This window comes from Phyllostomus discolor, chromosome 12 (genome assembly GCF_004126475.2).
Source record: "Phyllostomus discolor isolate MPI-MPIP mPhyDis1 chromosome 12, mPhyDis1.pri.v3, whole genome shotgun sequence".
In the NCBI taxonomy this organism is placed as follows: domain Eukaryota; kingdom Metazoa; phylum Chordata; class Mammalia; order Chiroptera; family Phyllostomidae; genus Phyllostomus; species Phyllostomus discolor.
This window is the reverse complement of record NC_040914.2, coordinates 61,979,103-62,003,248: the sequence shown is the minus strand read 5'-3', so window position 1 is coordinate 62,003,248 and position 24,146 is coordinate 61,979,103. Positions and strand designations below refer to the sequence as shown.

The following is a 24,146-nucleotide window of genomic DNA, read 5'->3' as shown; positions in this document are numbered from 1 at the left end:
GCTTTTTGTTCCCCAGTTTCCAGAGCCGGAAATATTGCCCAGGGCTAAGAGAAGGATGAAGGCGTGCCCAAACAAGCCAGGACTCCATCCGAAACTTCCTCCTGTGTCCCAAGGTGGTAGTCCCTATTCCATGCTCCAGACTCTCCACCCACCTCCATCCTGGAATTGCAGCCACCAAGAAGAGCTCCGCCCTGCATCCCTGGGCCCGTGCGGCCGACTCCGCCTTTGCTAGGTTCCCTCATGTGGGCCGGGCTGGGTCCCGACAAGTATAAAGTAGCCTCAGGTCTGCGGGCAGCACTCACAACCCTTCTAAAACCTTATCCCGCACTCACAACCCTTCTAAAACCTTATCCCGACCTGGGTCGCTCCAGCAACCACCACCCCAGCGAATCAGCGGACCGCCCGGAGTCATGGCTGGTGAGTGGCCCGCCGAGCCCGCCCCCCAAGCCCGCCTTCCTCTGCAGCAAGCTGTAGGAACTCGGCCCTGAGTTTTGTGTTTTTGACTCAAACCTGGAAAACCGAACGCATTAGGGTCCCGGGATGAACCCCAACTAGACGCCAGGGGAGGGGAGCCCCCGTTTCTGTCCCACCCCCCATCAAAATCGGGTAAGCGGTTAGGAGAGACGACCTCCCCGCTGAAGTCTGAAAGTAACCAGCGCAGGGAGAAAGGATACTTTAGTAAAGACGTGCTCAGCTGTTAGACACGGCGCGCCTATCAGATAGAAAATGGCCTGCACAGCAAGCAGTAAGGGGCCTTAAACTGCAGGTGCTGAAAAGAATCCCATTTGTCCTTCAAGACAGAGCTCCAACAGCAGCGCCTTCGGAAGGCCTTTCCTAACCGGCCAGCCCTAAAGTAAAGTTTTCCTCTCTGAAACTGTCCCATGCCTCTCCTATCCTGCTGATGCTATTGGTTATTTGTGTGTTTTATCACCTCTCTTTGGGTAATTTTGTTGAATTCAATTTACTGATTTGAGAGAGAGAGAGAGACATCAATTTGTTGTTCCACTTATTTCTGCATTCATTGGTTGATTCTTGTATGTGCCCTGACTGGGGATGGCACTACAACCTGGTGAATCAGGACGGTGCCCTAACCAACAAGATATCTGCCTGGGGCAGTTATATTTCTTACAAATATGTTCTTCCTGTTTGTGACACATATTCATATTCTCCCTCTCTCTCTCTCTCTCTCCCTCTCTCTCTCTCTCTCTCTCTCTCTCCTCTCTCTGCAATAGGCATGCCTATAGCTAGTAGATGGTGAGCTCCCTGAAAGCAAGGCATAGATATCCTGATTTTCTTATTTTCTGGGAAACAACTTTTTTTTCTACTTAGAAAATGCTTGTTAATACTGATAAGAAGTAAATACTGTGTATATTGATAGCAAGGAAGCCAAGAGAACAAAAATCAACAGAGCAGTAAACACTGATATGACTAATGCAAAGGTCAGATCACAGAGAAAATGCATGTCACCGCTTCATGTACTCACTTTTCTCCCAGGCGTGTTCAGTCCGAGTCGATAACAAGGGCGCTGGAAATTTGTTGAGGCGGCTTCAGAACTTCCTTTCCATTTTCCCAGGCCTTCTGAAGCACCTCTATAGCACTTAAATCCTCATAGCACTTGATTCCACCAAAGTCAGAGTTTACAGAATCAGAAACGCCAGGATCCAACTCAGAGACCCTCCTTTTCAGCGTGCAGGGGCCTGCAGCGTCCACCTGGCTGAATTTAACCTAATCAGAGCTGCCTCTGCCAGGTGTAGTTCATAACAAAAGCAGGCAGAGAACTGAAGGCTTAAATGCGCCTTTCTAGTTAATTTTCTTCAAACAAGACAAAAAAGTTGCAGGTGATTTCTCCCCCGGCTCCGCCCACAGTCGCCAGTGAAGCACAAGCAAAGTGGTATGAAGCCGTGGCACCCGCGGTTAGGACAAATGGTGGTGGGGAGCTTCCTGTCGCTGGTACTCCTCCCCCACACCTCCCACGTTGCTGCAAGATTTACTGTCTCTGTCGCTATACTTTTAAATTACTCCAGCTTCCCCAGTTACTATGTAAATTCAGGTAGTAACTTGCTTAATTTTTCTGTGCCTCAGTTTTCTCATCCATAGTATGGGGGGGATACTAACTGTGTCTACCTCATGGGGTTACTGACAACGGAAAAAGAATGCAAAGCACTTACAGCAGTGCCAAGTGCACAATAAGCAGGCATTCATTGCTCTTGCTGCAAAAATAAAGCATGCTTATTCTAACAACTTCATTAATACTGACGGCCAAGAAAAAATTCATCTTGCCCCTCTGCCTCTACCCCCTTGCCATCTCTTACTCACCCAAGAATTAACAGGTCATATGATCATGCCACTTGTTTTTTCCCTCATGCCAATATACCGCCAATATACCTACATTTATGTAGTTTCCTTTGTTTTTTATAAAAATGGATTCACGTTCACTTCATTTTATCAGTTAATATATCATGGCTATCTTTCTGGGTCACTGAATATAGTTAACTCATTCTTGTTAACAGCACAATATTCTGTAGTATGCAGGTACCATAACTTATTCAAATTTTCCCCCCAAAATAGACATTTGGGTTATTTGTAATTTTTGCCAATGAAAAGAACGGTGCAACACACATCCTTGTTCCTATATCCCGATGTGTTCCGTTTGTAGAACAGACTCCCTGAAGTTGGACAGCTAGACCAAAGATTTATGTGCCTTTAAACTCTTAAGAGATTCAACATTATTACTTTCCCTAAAGGCTGAGGCAATTCATATTCTGTCCGGCAAAGTGCCATTTTTCCTGCAATCTTGATAGCTCTCAGTGTTGCTTGTCCTCAATTGCTTTGCCAGTCTGATAGGTAAATAACATCTCATTTTAATTTGCTTTTCTGACAAGCCGGGCAGGGTACCTTCTCATTATTTATTGCCATTTGTATTTCCTCCTCTGTGAAGAGCGTGTTCATATGCTTGACTTATTTTTCTGTTGCATCGTCTGTCTTCTAATTATTTGTAGGCATTCTTTCAGATTATAACTCTTCGTGATAAGAGTTGAGGATATCTTCTAGTGGATTCTCTTTTGATTCTGTGTATGGTGACTTTCAGTACACACAATTCTTAAAAATTTTTTACATGACTTTATCAGTCAAGCTTTTTCTTCATGGTTTCTGAATCTCTAGCCTTTCTTTCACTTTTTTTATTTTCTTTTTTTTAAGATTTTATGTATTTATTTTCTAGAGAGGGAAGGGAGGGGGGGAGAGAGAGAGAGAGAGGGAGGGAGGGAGAGAAACGTCAATGTGCGGTTGCTGGGGGTCATGGCCTGCAGCCCAGGCATGTACCCTGACTGGGAATCTAACCTGTGACACTTTGGTTCGCAGCCCGCACTCAATCCACTGAGCTATGCCAGCCAGGTAGCCTTTCTTAAAAAGTATTCTCTATCCTAAGGTTATACACATACTCTCTTTTCTCCTATACTATCCTAATGGTTTTATTTTTTTTAACTTAGATCTTTAATCTGCCAGTAAATTATTGTTATATGTGGTGTGTTAGTGGGATAGTTTAAAACAAAAGCTTTTATTGAATACAACAAACCCACTGAAATGTGCACAAGTGAATTTTCACAAATGGAACACATGCTTGTGTGGTCACCAATCAGACTGAGAAAAAGAACATTGCCAGCACCCCAAACCCGCTTCTGTGCCCTTCTAGTCGCTACCCCAACAAGGGAAGCCACTATACTGACTTCTGTCTAACACCTTATGTTAGTCTTCTAAGGGGATAATTTTATTTTTATGCACATGGCAGATTACGTACCACACCATGGATTAAATTAGCCTCTGTTTTCCCACTGAGTAGTTATAGCGCCTCCTTTATTGGTACTTTTAAGGAGGAAAGATATTTCTGGCTGCAGTGGATGGACTGCATGACCTAAAGTCTAACAAAGTGATCTCTTCCCTTATGGATCCCGGCTCAGCTCCACTGTAGCTCAGGCTTTGCTGGTTGGTAACTGATTTCTTCCATATGCCTTGCATGTGTCTAAATAGCCAGAAAAGCACTGATTGTACTGGCTCATGCCGAGCGGACGTCCTTCAACTATGCCATGAAGGAAGCTGCTGTAGAGGCTTTGAAGAGGAAAGGATGGGAGGTCACGGTGTCGGACCTGTATGCCATGAACTTCAATCCCGTCCTCTCCAGAAAGGACATCACAGGTAGGAGCAGCTCCCTCCTTTAATTAGGTCTTTGTGGAACTTCTTGCCCGTGGGTTCTCTGGTCCTGCCTTGGCCCCATGGCCTCAGCCTCTCTTTTTCCTCTCTGCAGGTGAACTGAAGAACCCTGAGAACTTTCAGTATCCTGCCGAGTCTGCTCTAGCTTATAAAGAGGGCCGTCTGAGCCCAGATATTGTGGCTGAACAAAAGAAGCTGGAAGCTGCAGACCTTGTGATTTTTCAGGTGTGGTGGGACAGCAAAGGGGATGTCAGGACACACGAGTTCTTATTGTCCTAGACCTGCCACCTAAGGAGCCATGTGGCCTTAGAAAAGTCACTTACCCCCTTTGCTGCATTCTCTGTAAAGAAAGGTGATTACTTCAAATGTGCATTACACAGATTCACAGATACTGTGAATCGGGCTGTATTACTCTGTGAAAATATGAACACGATTTCAAAGATGACATGTCAGTCTTAAGCTTCCCCCCAGTGTGTTTAATTTTTTTTTAATTAATGATTTTTTTAATTTTAATTTTTCAATTTCAGTTGCCATTCAATATTTTATTAGTTTCAGGTGTACAATGGGGTAGTTAGATCCATTTATAAAGTTCTCCCCCCCATAAGTCTAGTACTCATCTGGCACCATACAGAGTTATTACAGTATTATTGACTATATTCACTATGCTGTGTTTTATATCCTGTGACTATTTTGTAATTGCCAGTTGGTACTTCTTAATCCCTTTACTGTCCTCACCCCGCTGCTCAACTCTCCTCCCCTCTGGTAACCATCAGTCTGCTCTCTGTAACCATGAGTCTGTTCCTATTTTATTTGTTCATTTATTTTATTTAGATTCCATATGTAACTGAAATCATGTGGTATTTCTATTTTTCTGTCTTATTTCACTTAGCATAATGCCCTCTAGATCCATCCATGTTGATAATATTCCATTGTATATATGTAGCATATCTTTTTAAAATTTTTTAAATTTATTTATTTTTAGAGAGAGGGGAAGGGAGAGAGAAAGAGAGGGAGACAAACACCAATGTCTGGTTGCCTCTTGCACTGGCTCAAAGAGAGACCTTGCCCACAACCCGAGCATGTGCCCTAACTGGGAAATGAACCGGCCACCCTTTGGTTCTCAGGCCGGTATTCAATCCACTGACCCAACTGGCCAGGGCCCATATCTTTTTTAAACTGATGTTAGAAAGAGGGAGGGAGGGAGAGAGGAAGGGGGAGAGAGAGAATAAGATTGATTCGCTGTTCCACTTATTTATGCATTCATTGGTTGATTCTTGTATGTACCCTGACCAGGGATTGAACATACAACCTTGGTGTATTGTGATGACACTCCAACCAACTGAGCACCTGGCCAGTGCTGTACCATATTTTCTTTATCCATTTGTCTATTGATGGACACTTAGATTTCTTTCCTATCTTGACTGTTGTTAATAATGCTGCAGTGAACCAATTAGATCCATCATGGAATTTCTAACAAAGCCTGCACTTCTCTCTCTCTGTAAGCACCCTGAATAGTTTGTGGAGTGATTTATGAGATTGACTTCCCTGCTGCTGAAGCTTCCCAGTCAATGTGCATTGTCCTGCTCGATGTGTTTCAGCAGCAAACGGTGGCCTTTCTTCTGGAAGCTGACCACCATTTAGCAGCCAGTACCGGAAATGTGTATGCTTCTTGTCAGTCATCCTTTTCTTTCTTTCTTTCTTTTCTTTCTATACCAGACTGTACTCAATGACTTCTTCTACCAGTTCCAACTAGCTTCTTGATCTGAACATTGAATGTATATGACACTGGAAATGTCACTAGAAGGATGATAATGGCTATGGTTTTTGCACTTATTCGGTCATCTGCAAAGAATCCAACCTTTGAATTCTTCTCCTACTCCAGGCCAGTTGCTGTGAATCAAAGCCACACCATTAGCCACAAAGGATGCCTTCGTGGTCCAGGCTGTCTACTGCATCTTATCCCAGTGCAGCCAAGGCAGCAGCAGCAGCAGCAGCAGCAGCTTTCCATTTTGCATCTCAGAATCATAGTCTAGAATTGGAAAGGATTTTAGTGGTCTTTTAATTTACCTTCTATCCAATGCATATGTTTTCTTTCTCTCTTTTTTTTTAAACTGGCATTTGGTTTTATTGTGCCAAGGACATTACAGATAGTGGATCTTGTGAACACCTGCAGGGCACAGGTGCCCCATTTGCCAAGGCTGCTCTCCCTTCCCACACTCAAATCCTGGGCGGCGGCCATAACCCTCAAAGGTGCCCCCACCCTAAGATTCCAAAGAGACTGGTAGTGGTGATGGTAGAAGCAACAGGAATGCAGTGAGGTCAGAGTCTCAATGTCCAAAGCCCACGTGACACCAACCACCCATGCCCCCCAGCTCTGCCCTGGCTCATACTCTAGACCCTGCCCACCTCCAGAGCTGGAGGCCAGAGAAAGCAACATCTGTGTGCCCTCTCTGTGTGCCCCACCTGTCTGCCCCCAAACCAGAGAGACCAACACATATGTTTTCTTTACTGTCAGTACAACCGTGCAGGTTATCACGGCAAAATAGCAACATACTGAAGGGTCATGCAAACGCTGCAGATTTGTGTATTTATTTTAACAGTTTCCTGACAGTTGACAGGAAAAGCCCTATTCTAGAAAAATCAGTGTACTCTGTAGGACAGTATTTCAATGTGGAGATAGAGTCCTGGGAAGAAGTGTTTTAACTTATTCCAAAGTGCCATAGGGGCTAGCCTCCTGCTCAGCTTACTCACTTCTCCAAGTACAACTTGAGGGAGAGTAAACTCAATACCCTGCAAGCCAACGAATTCAATTTTCAACTCTGACTGCAGAACACTCACAGGGAAGGAAATCTGGCCTAAATATGTTCCCTGTTCTTCATAAAAGCTGAGATCTGGTCCCTCACAATTGGAGAGTCTTAAATGTGAGAATGGGAGAAGCGACTAGAGGTCCCTCCAGCCGCTCTTTTTACAGAGGAAGCAAATGAAACTTAGAGAACGTCTGGGTCTTGTGTGGCAAAGGTCAGGCATCAAGTTAGTGACAGACGGGGGGTGAGAACACAACTCACTTGCAATCCGATGTTCTTTCTATTCTAAAACCCTTCTTCCTTAGCCCCTCTTCTGTAGGTCAGCAACCCTTCAGAGAGAGAGCTATTGAGTCCCACAAATTCCGTGTCCTAGCTTTTTTTCTTCTGGGCTTGTCCCAGTTGTCACTGCCTTTAAATCATGAGTCAGGGAGAAGAAATACTGGTATAGTTCTCGCACTGCTTTTATCAGGACAAAAGGCCCAGCACGACTTTGTCATAGGAATTCCCTGATAACCCTTAGTCACACTGACCGTTTGTAAGTTTGAGTGGTTCTGTTTATTCTAACTGATTGGATTTGACATCCCTGAGCACAAGGTACATGCTTCATATTTTTGATACCACACCCACTTAAAAGCGAGCTCTTGAGAAAATACTGATTTAGGCATCACACATCGAAGTGAACTTTGTCTGCACTCCCTGCTGTCTAAACTGCATTGTCAAACCCGCTTTCGTAGAAGCAAATCTTACCTGCGTGTGGCCTTCTTCAGACCTACCGGTATTTGCACCTTTAGACAGAAACAAGAATGTCAAGTTGACTGACCAAAGATGATACTTGTTCTTAAATGTGCTATTTCCTGCAGAAGGGATGACAAGGGCCTGAAGAAAGGCTTGGCCCTCCTCAGTGAGGTCCCACCAAGTGCTGCCTCAGTGAGGCCTCCTGTGCTGCGGGTGCTCCTGACCTGACCTCTCTGTCACTCGTCCCACAGTTCCCACTGCAGTGGTTCGGAGTCCCAGCCATCCTGAAGGGCTGGTTTGAGCGGGTGTTTATCGGCGAGTTTGCTTACACGTATGCTGCCATGTATGACAAGGGACCTTTCCGGGTAGGTGGCTGGTTCTTTTTTTCCTAACAGCTGGATGCTGGGTAGATTTGGTCCTGAGGTAGAGATTTGAGCACAATTAGATACTAAGATCATGCTCCAGGTCCTTTTAGAAGAGAAGCATAATCAAGTTTTAATAGATGCTATGATGGGGTGTTTAGGATTTGTTTTAAAATGCCCCAGGAAAAAAGAGGTAAGGGGATTAGATAAAACTAGAACAGCAAAATTCGGAGAGATGAAGCTGGGTGATAGATATATCTTTATACAGCTGACCCTTGAACAACACAGGTCTAAACTGCCCGGGTCCACTTACATGTGGATTTTTTTTTTCAATAAATACTGTGTTTTCTTTTCCTTATGTTTTCTTGGATTTTCTTTTCTAAACCTTGCTTTATTGTGAGAATACAGTATATGATACATTTAACATACAAAATATGTGTTAACTAACTGTTTATGTTATTGGTAAGGCTTCCAGTCAACAGCAAGCTATTAGTAGTTAAGTTTTGGGGCAGTCAAAAGTAATAGGTGAATTTTTGACTGTGTGTGGGGGTGGGGGTGGCGCCCCTACTGCTTGCATTGTTCAATGGTCAACTGTACTATTTTATGTTTGAAATTTTCCATAGTAAAAATAAATAGTCTGTCTTCATTTTTCAGGGACCCAAGTACTGCTCAAGCAACATTTTGAGACCTAGATTATGCGCCTAGATGCATGACTAGCACTTTGGGGAGACAGAATAAAACAACCAACAAATAACTTACCCTAGGCACAAGCAGTCAGCACTGATTTTGTATTTCTATGCCAACCATCCCTGGATTTGCCACACCCAGGAATATGGAACCCTTGTTCTACAGGGTTGTAAAAGATGGTACCACAAATGGTGAGCCTGCCCGTGCTCACCACCTGTCTGTGCAGGCTGGTACTTGGGCAGTGTCCCACTGTGTGGCTCTGAGGAGCCAGTGTGGGAAGTAATGTCAATAACAGATGAGTGGACTTGTGTGTTCTCTTCCCTGGGGCTGTTTCGTTAACTTCTTGCCACCAAGGAGATGTGCAGGGTAATGACTTATCTTTTGCAGAATAAGAAGGCAGTGCTCTCCATCACCACCGGCGGCAGCAACTCCATGTACTCTCTGCAGGGTGTCCATGGGGACATGAATATCATTCTCTGGCCAATTCAGGTACCTCAATTTCAGTGAACCTTCAGGGGGATTAATTAATTGAGCTTTCTATGGGGTCCAAGTCCTCAAGATAACAACTGAAAACAGACCTGAGGTGAAAGCACAGTAATGCTTCCTTCTAAGACTTACCTGTCTTCCCAGGCCCCAGGCTTACAGAATAACCCAAGTGTGCCGGCATCCACACACCACTCTCTCCTAACCGAGGACTAGTGTGGATAACTCTGTAAGCCACATGGTCTGATTCTCTCCAGATGGCTGACATCTCTCTCCAACCTTCCTGTCCTTGTGCAAGTTGCTGCCACAGTCCCACAGACTATTAGAGCCCCCCAAAATTAAGAAATGCTTTAGTTCAGCTAGTAACACTGAAGTCTAAAGTGTGCTTTTTGTTGGCCACTGGTCTGTCAGGATGTAGGAGAACTAATATTACTCTGGGAGAATAAGTGATAAGGACAATGGTTGAGAGGCAGTTGTCTGCTTCTGTGGAGAGACAGAGAAGGCACAGCAGCAACTCTCCCTTAGGGTACAGAACTTCCGGCACTTTTAGCAGAGGATCCCAGGCTGGCACAGTTGCAAGGTTTTATTCATATAAAGAAGAGCATAACTGAATAGGCTAAAATAGGTAACAGCTAGGTATAGAGAGCAAAAGGTGAGAGAATACAGCTCTGAACTGATTCTCCAGAGTACCCCAGGCCTCCATTTGGAGTGTCTTTTTGGGGAAGCCCAGATTAACCTTTGCAGTTTGTATAGGCTACAAGCGGTTTGGGGTTTCCACTGTGACTCACCTTTGTGTTTTGTGTATCCCCAGAGTGGCACTCTGCATTTCTGTGGCTTCCAGGTCTTAGAACCTCAACTGACATACAGCGTTGGACACATTCCCGCAGATGCCCGAATTCAGGTCCTGGAAGGCTGGAAGAAACGCCTGGAAAACATTTGGGATGAGACTCCACTGTATTTTGCTCCAAGTAGTTTCTTTGACCTAAACTTCCAGGCAGGATTCTTAATGAAAAAGGAGGTCCAGGAAGAACAGAAAAACAAGAAATGTGGCCTCTCTGTGGGCCATCATTTGGGCAAGTCTATTCCAACTGACAACCAGATCAAAGCCAGGGAATAAGATTCATAAGACTTGATTTCCTTCTAACATGTAACCAGAACTCTTGGTTTCTTTTTCAGGCTTCCTTGACTTGTAGTTTTTAAGATCTGTGTTTTTCTTTTTCCATGAGGAATGCATAGGACAAAGAATAGATTACTGATACATTTTTTGGATCAGTCTGTTAAACATAACTGATTCTTACACTTGCTATCATGGCAAAATCTGATTAGGCTCAAGAGGCCACTTAAGGTGTAAAGCAGGGAAAGGTATAGCAAGATGTCAAATTCTGTAAAGTCCTCTGTACAATTTAATCCCTCTTTTAGGGATACATTTTTAGGGCTAAATCTGACTAGGAAGCATCCAACTCTCTGTAGTTTATGGCAAAAGGGAGTTGTCCAGAGAAAGCAATGACTGAATCTGTCTGACTTAGGGGACTTGTTTAGTAATCAGTAATCTATGCTTGTTTGTGATATATCTTGGTTTTAATTACTACATAGTGACTGACTTTCCTAATATGAATGCTACTCTTCCTTTGACTTTTGTTGCTAGTATACAGTACACAGAGATACAATGAAATGAAAAGTTAATAAGTCTCCTTTATCTCAGTCTTCTACTTTAATGTCTACAGAAATAAAACAACACGTCTATATACTACAAGTCACTATGATGAATGAATTCAAGAAATAGTACCCCAGTTCTTAAAACAGACTTCCCAAAACACTGCTTTATTTCTGACCTGTGTAACCATCTGGAAGGTTTTTTCCCCTGTACAATTCATTGCTTAATTGATGACTTTTCTTTTAAGGATGTATTTTGGTCCCATGACTTTCGGGATAAAGTTGTAAGTCTAGAGTTTCATTTACTTTGGTGAACAATTTTGGCACAATATTCTAATTTTGCATGTAAATTGTTAAGGGTAGCTGTACACACAGTTGGTGTAATTCAAGTAGAATTACTTGAATGTGATGAAAGACTGCCCTCTTGTGGTGTACTGGAAGAAAACAACAAATGATGCAAAGCAAGGTTGCCTGAAACTGGGAATAGCTTCCTACCTGCCAAGGAAATGATGGCGTCTGGAGAACCTCATTTGCCAGATGCCAACAGGCACTGGGTAGTTCTTCCTTTTGAAGTATCCACAGTGACATGACTTGGTGCTTCAGTTTGAAAATACTGTCTTTTGCCTTCAGCCTCATTGCAGTCCTGTGTACGTTTCTAAAAGTTCTAAATGAAATAAAATCCATTTCTACAAAACAAACCCACACTCTGTAGTTTCAGTAAAGCTTGAAATAGAAGCATTTGGGCAAAAGTGGAATCTACTGGAGAAGATACGGTGAGAGGATTCAGTAACAAATTATGGCCAGAAGCCCGTAAGGTAACCTGGCTAGAGAAGTTGCCCAACAGGGCTAGTTCATACTGGATGGTAATGAAACACTAACCAAGATCCTCTTCGGGAATTTAAAGGACATTTTAAAGAGACCCAGGAAAGAGTGTGGTGTAGAAACCAAGAAAAACAGTGCAGTAAATAAATGCCAAGGGGTACTGATTTGCCTGATCTATTCAGATTTATCCAATCAATGGGCTTGGCATTGGGAATGCAGCAAAGTGCCCACCCTCATGGAGTTCACATTCTAATGAAGAGTGATAGATGAACATATATGTCAAGTGGTGATAAATATCAGGAAGAAAAAGTAGGAGGGTTAGTGATGGGATACAAGGAGTCTTGTTTTATGCAGGGTGATCAAGAAAGATTTCTCCAATAAGATTGTATTTGGAGCAAGACTGGATAAAGTGGGAGGGCAAGCTGTGTCGGTATCTGAAGGAAGTGCACTCCAGGCTAGAGTAATGTGAGTGCTAACCCTGAGGCAGGAGCACTTAGTATGTCTGAGGAAAAGATAGGTCAGACACATAGCTGGGGTCAGATCACATAGGGCCTTATGAGCATTGTGAGAATGTAGAGAGGAAGTCACTGGAGGGTTTTGAGCAGAGGTGTAGCACAATCTGACATGCTTCATTTTGGCTGGTATGTTGAGCACTCAAGTATAAGGGGTGATGATGGAAGCAGGGAGATAGTTTGGAAGCTGTCGCAATGTACATGTTTTGAGACAAGGGCGATGTGTTCAAAAGTAGTTGGATTCTGGATGTATTTCAAAGGTGAGAGTAACCGATTTATTGATGGGTTGGATCTGTCAGATTAAAAAAAAAAAAGCCTGAAAGGTACTTGGCTTACGCAATTGGAAGAATGGAGATTCCATCTGCTAAGTTCAGGAAGAATTTGGAAAGGTTGGTGGGGTCAGGAGTTGGGGAGGGTGGGGTGGGTGGAACCAAAATCTGACTTCAGACATGTTTGAGATATCTATTATCAAGACAGCCAAGTGAAGCTGTCAAGTAGGAAGTTAGATAATAAGGAATTGAGTTAAAGGAGAAATTATGGCTAAGGATACACATTTGGGAATCTTCAACACATGGATAATATTTAAAGCAATGAGACTGGATGACATCCCTTAGGAATTGGGTTATAGTGGAAGAGAGGTCTGATGATTGACATCTAGAAGACGAGAAAAGTGGCCAGTGAAGCCAGAGGACTGAGTGGGGTGCTCTGAAAGTCGAGTGAAGAAAGTGTTTCAAGGAGAGAGTGATCAAGTGTGTCAAATACTGCTGATAAGCCAAGTAAGAGAGGCTTGAGACTTGACCTTTGGATATGGGGATGTGGAGGCCACTGGGGGTTTTGACAACAATCAGTTCAGTAGTGCTGTCATGAAAGCCTGATTGGAATGGGTTCAAGAAAAGAAAGAGAGGAAGTGGAGTGTATGGGGGTATGTGATCAAAGGAAGTTACTTATTTGATTTTTGTAAGAGATAGGGGACATTTATATACCAGTGGATATGACTTAGAGAAAAGGTTTTGATGTTGCAGAAAGGGGACAATTAAAGGAACATGTCTTTGAAAAAGCAAAAGGATATTGGATCCAGTTCACAAGAGACAGAAGAGTATAGAGTAATGACAGGACTAGTAATACTAATACAAGGTAATACTTATTAGGCATTTACGTGTATTAGGAACTAAGTAATTTTACATGGATTAACTTACTTAAGTCTTATAACAACTCTTAAGAGGAGGGTCCTATTTTTGTTTCCACTTTATAGATAAGGGTATTGAAGAATGGGGAGGTTAAATACTAGGTGTAGAAGCCAAAGCTCCAACCAGGAGGGCAAACTCAAGAGCCTATGCTTTTAAATATCACATTGCCTTAGCAGAAGCAGGGATGATGGCACCATGAGCTAAAGCACAGAGCAGCAGTCAACTCCTGTCCCTGACAGCTAAATGCTGCTGCTGAGAAACTAGCTCTTATACTTCCAGAGCCCTTGCTGTGTGCTGAGCAGGGTACTGGTGCTCCAGGTCTTACAGAGGTCTGGTTATGGGGCTGCTGGGAATTTGCTCCTTTCAAGATGACAGGCAGTACTCTTACCGACCTGGAGTAAAGCAAGACAGATGCTTCCCTTGCTCCGGACACTGTGACTTGAATTCTAGATCCCAGGATTGCATCAGCTTTTCTGGCGGCCACTTGCAGTCTCATCTCCAGATCGGTCTTTTGCTCACATATGCTGTTTGGTTTTTGATCAAGTATTTTTGATATTTATAATTATTACATTTTACTTGGTTATTACTCCTTTCCAGTGCTACTGAAGTCAATAAATGCCAAAAAAGGACAACTTTTAAGCATATTTCGAATGGCAGCATTGTTGAAGTAAGTTATGCATATAATTTATCTTATATAATTAATTTAATCCTCCTAAAGTGACAAGTCATTTAGATATATTTGGATATGTTAAAAACTCAAATCACTTCCAAAAATCGACACCATCTATATTTGATAAGAAGGTATATAAGTGTACTGTCTAAAGCAGTACTTCTAAACATCAGTTTCTGCATATTACAATTGTGGTATCCATGTATCATCTGTGTTAGTATTCATTTAATATTTTCTTTAATTTGACTCTAGTAGTGTACCTACTAGACTATAAGTAGCTACTAGACTATAAGTAGTCTAGTAGAGATACACATTATATTTTTTCTAATGAACATTAAAACACATACACTATGTTTAAAAATAGTGTTTCCCATGTATATCACCTGAAATCATTTTGAGTACCACCAGTGGTATGTTGTTACATGTTTCATTCTGGTAAACACTAATTTATACATGGGGAAATAACTGCCAAAAGAATAAAAAGAGATTGGGACTGTGGCTAGGGAAACTTGGTGTTCATCAAAAGCACCTCCATGCTACATGATTCGCTGCCTTGTGTATGTAGTACTTTACTAAGCATGAAACATTTAAACTAAGGAAAACAAAAATTCTGTCACACAAAGCACTTTATACACTGTAGGCACAAAATAACTACTTGAAAATGTTTCTATATTTCATACCTTTTCCTAATGATTTTATCATTTCAGCCACATACTCATGCTACTCAAAACTGGCATTCGTGGATGTGAATCCACCCACGGAGCTTGAGGAAAAAAGACAGTACCCACTGCAAAATGAAAACTTTCAATGTTTTATTTTTGACTGCAGCTGTTTACAGAAATATAGTTGCGAGTATACAAATGTTCCAATAGAAGCAAAATATCTTTTTAATATTTAACAAGTTATCACAGATAGCTAAAAACATAGATGCAAATGAAATTCCCCCAGAGAACAAACTGAAAATATCTGGTGTCAGTGCTCTGCGACCCCAACTATGAAAGCCGTATACACAAAAATGTAACCCTTAGTCATTGCAGGACAATGGAAGAAGGCAATTCAGTGGTTGATCAGTGTGCTCAAGCAAATAAAATTTAAATGGCAGAATGGTATCCAAACCACTTGAGAATAGGTTAATAAATACTTGTAATACATTTATTAAAAAGACTAAGTAAAAGTTGTCAATAATTAGCAACTACTTGGAGCTTATCAATTAGAAGTAAGGGAACAAGGTGAGAAGATACATTCGTTAGATGAAAAGAAATGAGCTGAATGTCACTAGATCAGTTTGTAGCCCCTAAAGTCAAACACTTCGGTGCAGGACAGCTCTTTATCAGACACATGTCTGATTCCAAACCCACCCTCAAACATGTGAGATGGGGTGTGTGTGTGTGTGTGTGTGTGTCTGTGTGTGTGTGTGTGTATGGTCCTGAGGTTCATTAGCTAAAATAATAAGTGATCCCTATGAACTACTCAAACCAGGCAATTATTTCTGGTTAAAAAAAAAGAGCAGGGTATGATATGGAGCTTAAACATGGGGCTTTCAAAGGAGACATTACAAGTTGAAGTCATACAGCACTGTGGTAGAATACTTTGGGTACAGGAATATATTAAGCAATCAAGTGAGGAAGAGAGGAAAGGGCACAAGAAAGGAGGAATGTAGCTAGAGCATCTCCCAAAAGTTTGCCTTTATATTTGCCAGCACCATAGTTTGTAAAGTAAGCCACTTACATTTCTACTGCTAGTATTAAGCAGTGGTGAATTTTATAGAGTATATAATTATTTTTAATTTGAAATGTGCACTTTTATTGGTGATTTGTAAACAGTGGGAGGAAGATTAGAACAATTACAGAAATATTAAATTACATAGGGAGATAAAGTGAATGAATAAATCTACTTGTCTTGTGGATAGTTCATCTTTACCATGATGCATACATACACTGACAAGGGACAAATGCCCAAATTATATAACACATTGTCTTGTTTAATATAGTTATATCTTCTGCAGAAGTTCTTATACAAAGCAACCTAGTCTTAAAGATTCATGTATTAAAAAAAGAAATGAAATACAGTGCTTTGTTGGTCTGGACAGCCATCTTGTTTAATGTCTCAGATACAAATATAAATATAAATATAGGAATGCCAACTTTGTTCTGAGAGTTGACCTAACCAGACCAAACTTGTGGTCTGCTGGTAAAGTAAGAGGCAATGAAAAAAAAAAACTTGTATTATCACTGCCCACAATGTACCCATTTTATGAATGAACAGGAGAATTTAGCACCTGTCAATTATATTAGCTACTTAAATGTCATAGCAATTAAAAGAAATGTAGAACATTGCACCTATATCTTTAAATCAGTTACTTAATGTAAACTTTTTAGTAAGTGGTAGAAATATGCCAAACTAAGTTAACTGAATTATCAATAACTAATTATATATATACATAAAATATACTATAGGCAGTGCTGAGAATGAGTTATCATTGCCAATAAAGGATCATAATAACCAGGTTAAGCTGAATTTACATAAAGAACAATGCATAACCCTATCTTTATGAGTATGGAAAAGCCAGCTTTCTGGATCTCACTGTAAATAGTTTACACCGGTGGTTCTCAAGCTTTATGAGTGCATCAGAATCACCTGGAGGGTGTTAAAACACAGACTGCTGAGCCCCACTCTCCCCTTTCTGACTCAGTGTGTCTAGGATAGGACCCAAGAATTTGCATTTCTAACTAGTTCAAAGGTGATGCTAAAATTGGCTGGTAGGCTAAGGACCATATTTTGAGAACCATTGGTTTTATGCAGAAAATTATATACTACAATGTTCTTATGTACATTAACACAAAATATATAGGAAGAGGGCTGGTTTTAATTAATTTTCTAGCATACAGATTAGTAAGCTGAACATTTTAATGTTTCTAAAATGATTTCCTGAAGTGTAATCATTTCCCCTTATAACCAATTACATTTCAAAGTCTAAGTCCCATTTAAGCTCTACTATAGTCATTTTAGAAAATATTTACATAGCACTTATGCCAAGTTGCTCTCCAAAATAAAAAGGGATATAATATTCTAGGCAGTTAAGATGTCATTAAGAAGGAATCATCACTATACAGCATTCTTGACTTCTTTGGAATGATTCAAGTGCATAATATTAATAGGGTATTAAGAATATTGCGTAAACGTTTGAGTCTTCAGAGTTACTAACCACAGAAATACTCACTTGGGGGAAAGCAGCTCATCCCAAAGCTGTTGCTGTCCTGACCTGTTGCTGATGGCCCTCTCTTCAGGCACCACCACTGTGTTAAGTAGCTGGAACACAGGCAAAATTAACAAAAACCAGAGGGACACAATTCAACTGTATCTGGTTGAAAGGCATTATCTTGGTTCTGGAGGGACTCCGATATAACTTTTTCATTTCCTTTAACACTATTTTTCATAGGTAGATTACTGAGGGTCTAATGGGCAAAACGTGTAGTATAATTAGTTACTTGGCTCTGTCTAGTTAGAAAAACTGACATTACCAGGTTTTACTTAAACTTTGTGTTAGTGATTTATTTTCATTCATCTAATTAAGATCATAGAAGATGCTTTAAACACTTCCTTCCTGAAATTTAACTACACACATTTGTATGCATGGAGTTGCACAGGTAGTAAAATTTTCATTAGCATTCAGGTTAAGACCTTTCATTAGTTGGTTGAAATGAAGACAAATTTAGTTATAAAGCCTAAAGAGTATAATTCTGTAATCTTTTACTTACCCTCCCTCAAAGGAACAATTCTGGTAACCTACCTTTTCTGTTACTCTTAGGCCAAAGGGAGTTAGATACTTATGAAGTTATTTCCTATGATGATTAAGAAATGGAGCTATAAAAACCTTCCATGTTGCACAACCCTTTCAAGTGCCCTTCTAGTTGCTAGATGAGATGCTGCCTGATTCATGAACTGCTTAATAAATCCAATTAAATTTTCAAAAAGAAAAGAAAGAAATGGAGAAAAGAATGGTTAAATGGAAAATTTGAAGGTTGGGACCTCTTAAAATAATTTACATGTTTTTGGCAATAGCAAAAAGGAAATTACGTAAAAGGTGCACTATCATGGTAAAAGGCACTTTTCCATTTAATCTAGATATAAAATATTAATTTAAAAAATTTTCCTGAAAGAGAAAGTAGAGTAAAAATAGAAGTTTATTAATAAGTGAGCCTAGAATGGCATGAAAATCAATGGGGATTAAAGAAGTAATTAGAGCCCTGGGATAATTCACAAATGACACTGTAGGTATTAATTTGATATTTATTACATTATGAACATTATCTCCACATTTTAGCTCTAGTGATACAAATAAGCAGAGGAGAAAACCTCTTTTTATACATTATATAAGATTTTACTAAACCACTTACTAGGGCATATACTCGGAGTTACTACTCTCAAAAGCTTCTGAACCATTCAGTCTCTCTTCCATTAAGCCCCTCCATATAACCAGAGGTGTGCGGATACAACATGGTTGTCCGGTTGGGGATGAAACCTGTGGTCATGAAGCTGAGTAAAGCTAACAGGTCTTATATAACTTCCAGTTATTTAAAAAACCAACTAGGAAACAGTTACTAGAACAAAAAATTTCACCAGCAAAACGAAAAATTCTGCAGTTACTCTTAGTGAATATTTATCAACCTTGTGGAATTTGAGACCTTGATTATCAAAGCATTTAATTCTGCTTTTTAATTACTGATTCATTTAAACAGATTTTACTTTTCTAAAACAAGCATTTATAATGGCTTAAATAATCTAAAGGAATTATTTAGTTCTAAAGGGACTCAAATGTAACTTACTTCTTATTTCCTTGGGCACGATTTTCCTAGGCAAATTAAATGGGGTTCTGATGGGCCAGAAATGCACTATAATGAAATTCCCAACTATAGCATATATACTATACAACATTACCATCCCCCCCTGAAAAAAAAAAGCAAAATAGGAGGGAAAAGAAGGAAGGCAGATCTCTCATTAATACTGCTTCTATAATAAACAAAGCCCTTTAAAAACCTTTCTAGGGAAACTGGTAAAAACAGATTTGCATTGGCTAAATGGCAACATGATACTCTAATTACAAAGGTAACATGATAAAGCTCAAACGCAAAATATGACTTCTAAGTTATCTTCTCCCATGTTGGTGTGGCTATACAATGGAATGACAATAGGAATAAAACACACACTCACACAGAGATAAGCTCCAAGCATTAATGTGAGTTGCTAAAAGAACAATTGAATGTAACAATATAAAGGAATAAAATGTGGTTCAAAACTTATTTAGGTCCTTCTGCCATAAATAAATTTAATAAATTGTTGTTTCCGAGGCCTTTGCTGGCTGATGGGGTCTATCCCTATATGTAGCTGTAATTTGTAACAGTAATCTGGAAACTGCATTATTAGCACAAGTATCAACCACTGATAACTAAGCTAATTCTTCAATGAGAAGACAAATAGTTTTTGTAACCAAATTGTATATTCAGAATGCTGTACTTAATATTGACCTTTAGGGGCAAGGAACATATAACAATGTTAAAAAAAAAAAAACCAACATCATTATTGAATAAGAATACGGTAGTATGGTAGCATAGCACAGCCCTTATACAAATAACCACAAAATTTATGAAAATAAAAATTGGGTTTTCTGCTTTCATCCAATCAAACCATTACAGTTCAGGTGTATGTTCTGTTCTAAACTTAGATATTATAAAACAGAAAATTGGTCCCTGGTGACTTGGCATTGGCAATCAGCATTTTACAATGACAAACCTCTTGCTAAACAACAGAAGTCAGCACACAGTCAGTCTTCTTGCCACCACTTCATCCACAGAGCAATATTAACATTCTAATTAGAACTTGGTGAACAAATAGACTTTCTAAGTCTCCTGTATAATCTCAGAAAAAAATTCAGAAAACTCAGAAATGAACTTACGGTATTTTATTTCTACTTATTTTTATACCTGCTGGGTAAGGTTTCTGACATTCATCAACTCTCTGCAGTTGGAGTTTTACATTTTAAAACTGAAGCACTGGATTGTGTGGCTGGTCTTTCTTATAACCTGAACTATATTGGGTAATTTTCCTGATAGGGGTGGAGAGAGAAGAGATATAATGAGGAAAATGCTTTCAGTTCAGAGAATTTATAAAGTAGCTCTGGATATTACAAGATGGGGAAAATGTTATTAAAATTACAAACATGTTTTTAGTGTCTTTATAAATAAAAGGCATAGAACACAGAAAGCCAATTAATAATAAAAACAATAATAAAATATTAAATATATAGTGAGTGAAGGCTGAATGGCTCATTCTCATGAAACACCATTTAACACAACTGCCTAGATGGGTTACTTACGCTAACATTTTGCTGAGTGAAAGATCCAGCAAACAGACCGTAAGCTGCCTTTAGCCCACCAAGAACATCAAGGAACTGCCTGATGGAATGGCCACTGATGAACAAGTCATTTGTTTCAAAAGATACTTAAATACTCAATAAAGACATAACAAACCCCCCCTCACTGTTATCAGACGCCACGTTGTGGTAGAACATCAGACAAACTCACAAAATTACCACAAAAATGTGTGGCAAAAAAGAATAGTTTATATATATGTATATATATAAATTTCTATATTTATGCCAATGTACTCACTCAGTACAAATAGCAAAATAGTATACCATTTCCTAAATACAAAATATAGCTTTCCAAAAAAATGAAACACACATTAGATATAAACCATCCAAAACTTGAACGATTGAAAACTGTATTCAAAATTAAATGACCCAGAGTAGGTCTCTTTCTGAAAAGTTCCCTTCATATCGGCAAGAAGCCTGTACTACTGAAAACGTAATTCAATGCCTCTCAATCAGAGAGAGAGAGAAAGAAAGGTTGAGGGCAGAGGGAAGAATATATGAGAACAAAGAGAAAAAACAAATTAGAAGGACAGCACATTCAAAGAAACAAAGAAGATCATCACAAAAAGGGGAAAAATCTGGCTGTATAAACAAAACCAAGACCACAATTCCACTAAGTTCAACTATATGTATAGGATAGAAAAAACAAACAGAAAAGTAGCTTTCAACAAACAATTAACAGGCTATTTTTGTACACTTAAAAAAATAAATGAAACAGACAAGAATACCAAAACATCTTAGCTACCTATAGAAGCAACACACAATTTGGCCTTAAACTGTATTAACAGCTTTCTACATGCCAAAAGAAAAGTACAACATAAGCATGTGTCCAGACAACAGGCTATAGTGAGAAGCAGGCATCCCATGGGTGGTGAGAACACCCAAAACCATGTAACTAATGCTGCAACTGCAAGTTCTGGAGTGAGTTATTTTGCTCTCAATAGATGTAACACAAGTTAATTCTTCATTTTAAGTCAATGACATGACCCTGTAAAGCCTAAGGCTTGTGGGAACCATCAGATAAGTGACCACTTCAAACTGTAAATCACTGAGGTGACAAGTGAATTACATTCACTGCAGCTCAGGGAGAAGTGATGTTTTAAGAAATTTTACTTTGCCTTTTCTTTAAATTAAAATTTACATGTTTCCTATTAGAGGAAAAATTTTGAAGATTTCAGAACAGCACCGTTCATGGGAAGAAATGCATTGTTTCTTGTTTCTCAGGAATCAGTTCTCCTTATTCCTGAAAAGGCAGCCCCCACCTGTGCTGCAGGAGTTGCTGGGCTACCCCAGATGAAAGTGGCCTTTTCCTCTAAGTCATTACAGGGTCACAAACTAGGGATATATCACCAACTGTTTAAAATAAAGTGAAAAAGGGGAATAATATTGATGAATATTAAAAGGGAACAATCAGCCCAAGACTAAATTAAAAAGAAAACAGATTCAAACTGCTGTCCGTTGAAACTATTGCAGGAGGATATCGGAATATAATTTACCATATATTATCCCCTTCGCTTTTTCATAGAGCAAGATAATTATTTTTCTATGCAGTTATGCCTGAACTGTTTAGCAGGAAGAGAATTAACAACAATCTGAAAAACAAAATGCATAGCATTCCAGCTGTTCCCAATTTGTGTTGTCTGCCTTTGTGATAAAGAAGCCTCTTAACTGTGGAGAGCTCTTAATACAGCTTACTTGTCAGAACGTGTTACCTCTTCAGTTTTTCTATGAAACTGGAAAAGGATTCCTTCAGTTTGGCCAATAGCTGTGTTCTTTATACTGAAAAATCACAGCCTTAGTTATTATTTGAATTTTCCTTTTTCAAAAGCTGTTACTTGACTAGAACAATACAGGGAAGAAAATAATGAAGAACAAAAGTAAATATGACAATATGAATTATTTTCTAATAGCAATGATAACTGAACCGTCTGGCTTTAAATTTAAACTGTACTTTTAAAGAAAAAGCGCCTAGGAAAATAGCAACAATTAATTCTGTCAGCTAGAAACTCAAACAGATTCTCAGTCATCATTGTTATTAGGAATACAAAATATGAAGATGTTAACAATGGTGGCTAATCACTGCAACAGGCAGCATAGGTGTGCTCTTTTGCAGCCAGAGTAAAACCTATACATTTACTCAATCACAGTTTTTATATTTCATCTTGTTTTTAAAGTAACAGTTCAATCCTCGTGGAATCACAAGATCTTGGGACATCTTGGAATCAGGATTTTCTTCATAGAATTTCTAAAAAAAAAAAAAAGAACACATTTAATATAACTAGGAAGGGGAAGCATTTATAAAGATCCTCTTACCTGGAATGATCCCAGAGTATATTACAGTACTATAAATGATACTCTATCATATTTATTCTTCCAAAGAACTTTCTGGCTTAATATTTATTTCTTGAGGAATGGAAAAATGAGACTTAATTATATCCAATATATAATACATGGGAATTTCTCTCATTCCAAGGCAAAGAAGTTTAGAGCCAGAAGGCATATCCAGCATTAACAATATGACCATAAGCTATCACTCATCAAGTAACCTAGAGTAAAAAAGTATCATCTTGTGAGAACACCATATTTTAAAAGATTAGAGTTGCCCTGGCTAGTGTAGCTCAATGGATTGAGCATTGGCCTTTGAAACGAAAGGTTGCTGGTTCGATTCCTGGTCAGGGCACATGCCTGGGTTGCTGACCAGGTCCTCAGGTGGGGGCATGCAAGAGGCAACCAGTCAATGTTTCTCTTCTCTTTTTCCCTCTCTCCCCTCTCTCTAAAAATAAGTAAGTACAATCTTAAGAAAAAGATTAGAGTCTAAACAGTGCTATTACTTAACTTAAATCTGCTAAGAATACAATTCACTGATACTTTTCAATAAGAAAGAAGCCAAAATGCAATACTTACATACCCAGTTAAAAGGAGCCAGTCAAATTGTTCCCTTGGTTTTGCAATGAAACAAGCAAATCCATCTTTTCAATGTTCTGGTTGGTGTTTATAGAGGATGCCAGTGGAGAATTCTCTGGCATTTGCTGAGAAAGAAGTGTTGTCACGGGTGGCTGGCCCTCATTTTGTGGTTGGCCAGGCTGACTTATAGCCATCAACTGATCTGGCAAAGCAGCTGGTCCAGAAGTTAAAAGCTGATTACAGTCTGCAGAGATATTTAAAATAGAGAAGCTACCTGATTACCTTCTGTTAAGATTCACAAGATACTTATTAGTTGCTGAGGCTAAGTCATTATTGTGTTCACTCAGCATAGAACTAAAAGTGAGGCACCTGATGCACCTCCAACCCCCAAATGGTTTTCACTGAAAAGTACTGATATTCTTCTTTGGTTTCTTCCCAGGGGTGTCCAACCTTCTGGCATCTCTGGGTCACACTGGAAGAAGAGGAGTTGTCTTGGACCACACATTAAATACACTGTGACACATAATCAGAAAAAAAATCTCATTAAGTAAATTTAAAATTTTGTGTTGGGCTGTATTCACAGCCATCCTGGGATGCATGTGGCCCATGAGCTGCAGGTTGGACACCCCTGCATTTAACAGTTTTAGACCCGCAGAGTCTAAGAAGTATGCAAATACAACTTTGTCTAGTT

At 39.7% G+C, this 24,146-nt stretch overlaps 3 protein-coding genes across 13 annotated transcripts in view; 1 reads left to right on the top strand and 2 right to left on the bottom strand.

Moving 5' to 3' along the window:
- WWP2 (WW domain containing E3 ubiquitin protein ligase 2) overlaps positions 1-1,827 on the bottom strand; it is a 176,344-nt gene extending 174,517 nt beyond the window's left edge. Inside the window, exon 1 of the mRNA XM_036012113.1 lies at positions 1,484-1,827. The gene's annotated coding sequence lies outside the window, so the exon portion shown is untranslated. The remainder of the gene's footprint in view (positions 1-1,483) is intronic.
- On the top strand, positions 27-11,256 carry NQO1 (NAD(P)H quinone dehydrogenase 1). The gene is made up of 6 exons (XM_028502003.2): positions 27-417; positions 4,027-4,191; positions 4,301-4,431; positions 7,997-8,110; positions 9,182-9,283; positions 10,089-11,256. The coding sequence occupies exons 1-6, from the start codon at positions 411-413 to the stop codon at positions 10,392-10,394; spliced, it is 825 nt and encodes a 274-aa protein (XP_028357804.1). The 5' UTR covers positions 27-410; the 3' UTR covers positions 10,395-11,256.
- Positions 11,257-14,913: 3,657 nt separating this feature from the next.
- Positions 14,914-24,146, bottom strand: part of NFAT5 (nuclear factor of activated T cells 5) — a 69,374-nt gene continuing 60,141 nt past the window's right edge. For 8 of the 11 annotated variants that reach the window (XM_036012102.1, XM_036012106.1, XM_036012111.1 and 5 more), the window contains 2 exons: positions 23,460-23,699; positions 14,914-22,796 (listed from right to left, as the gene is read on the bottom strand). In XM_036012102.1, coding sequence (XP_035867995.1) covers positions 23,464-23,699 — 236 coding nt within the window. In that variant the 3' untranslated portion in view covers positions 14,914-22,796; positions 23,460-23,463. Of the gene's footprint in view, positions 22,797-23,455; positions 23,700-24,146 lie in introns of all 11 variants that reach the window. The other 3 variants (XM_028534743.2, XM_036012105.1, XM_036012101.1) reach the window with 2 other exon arrangements.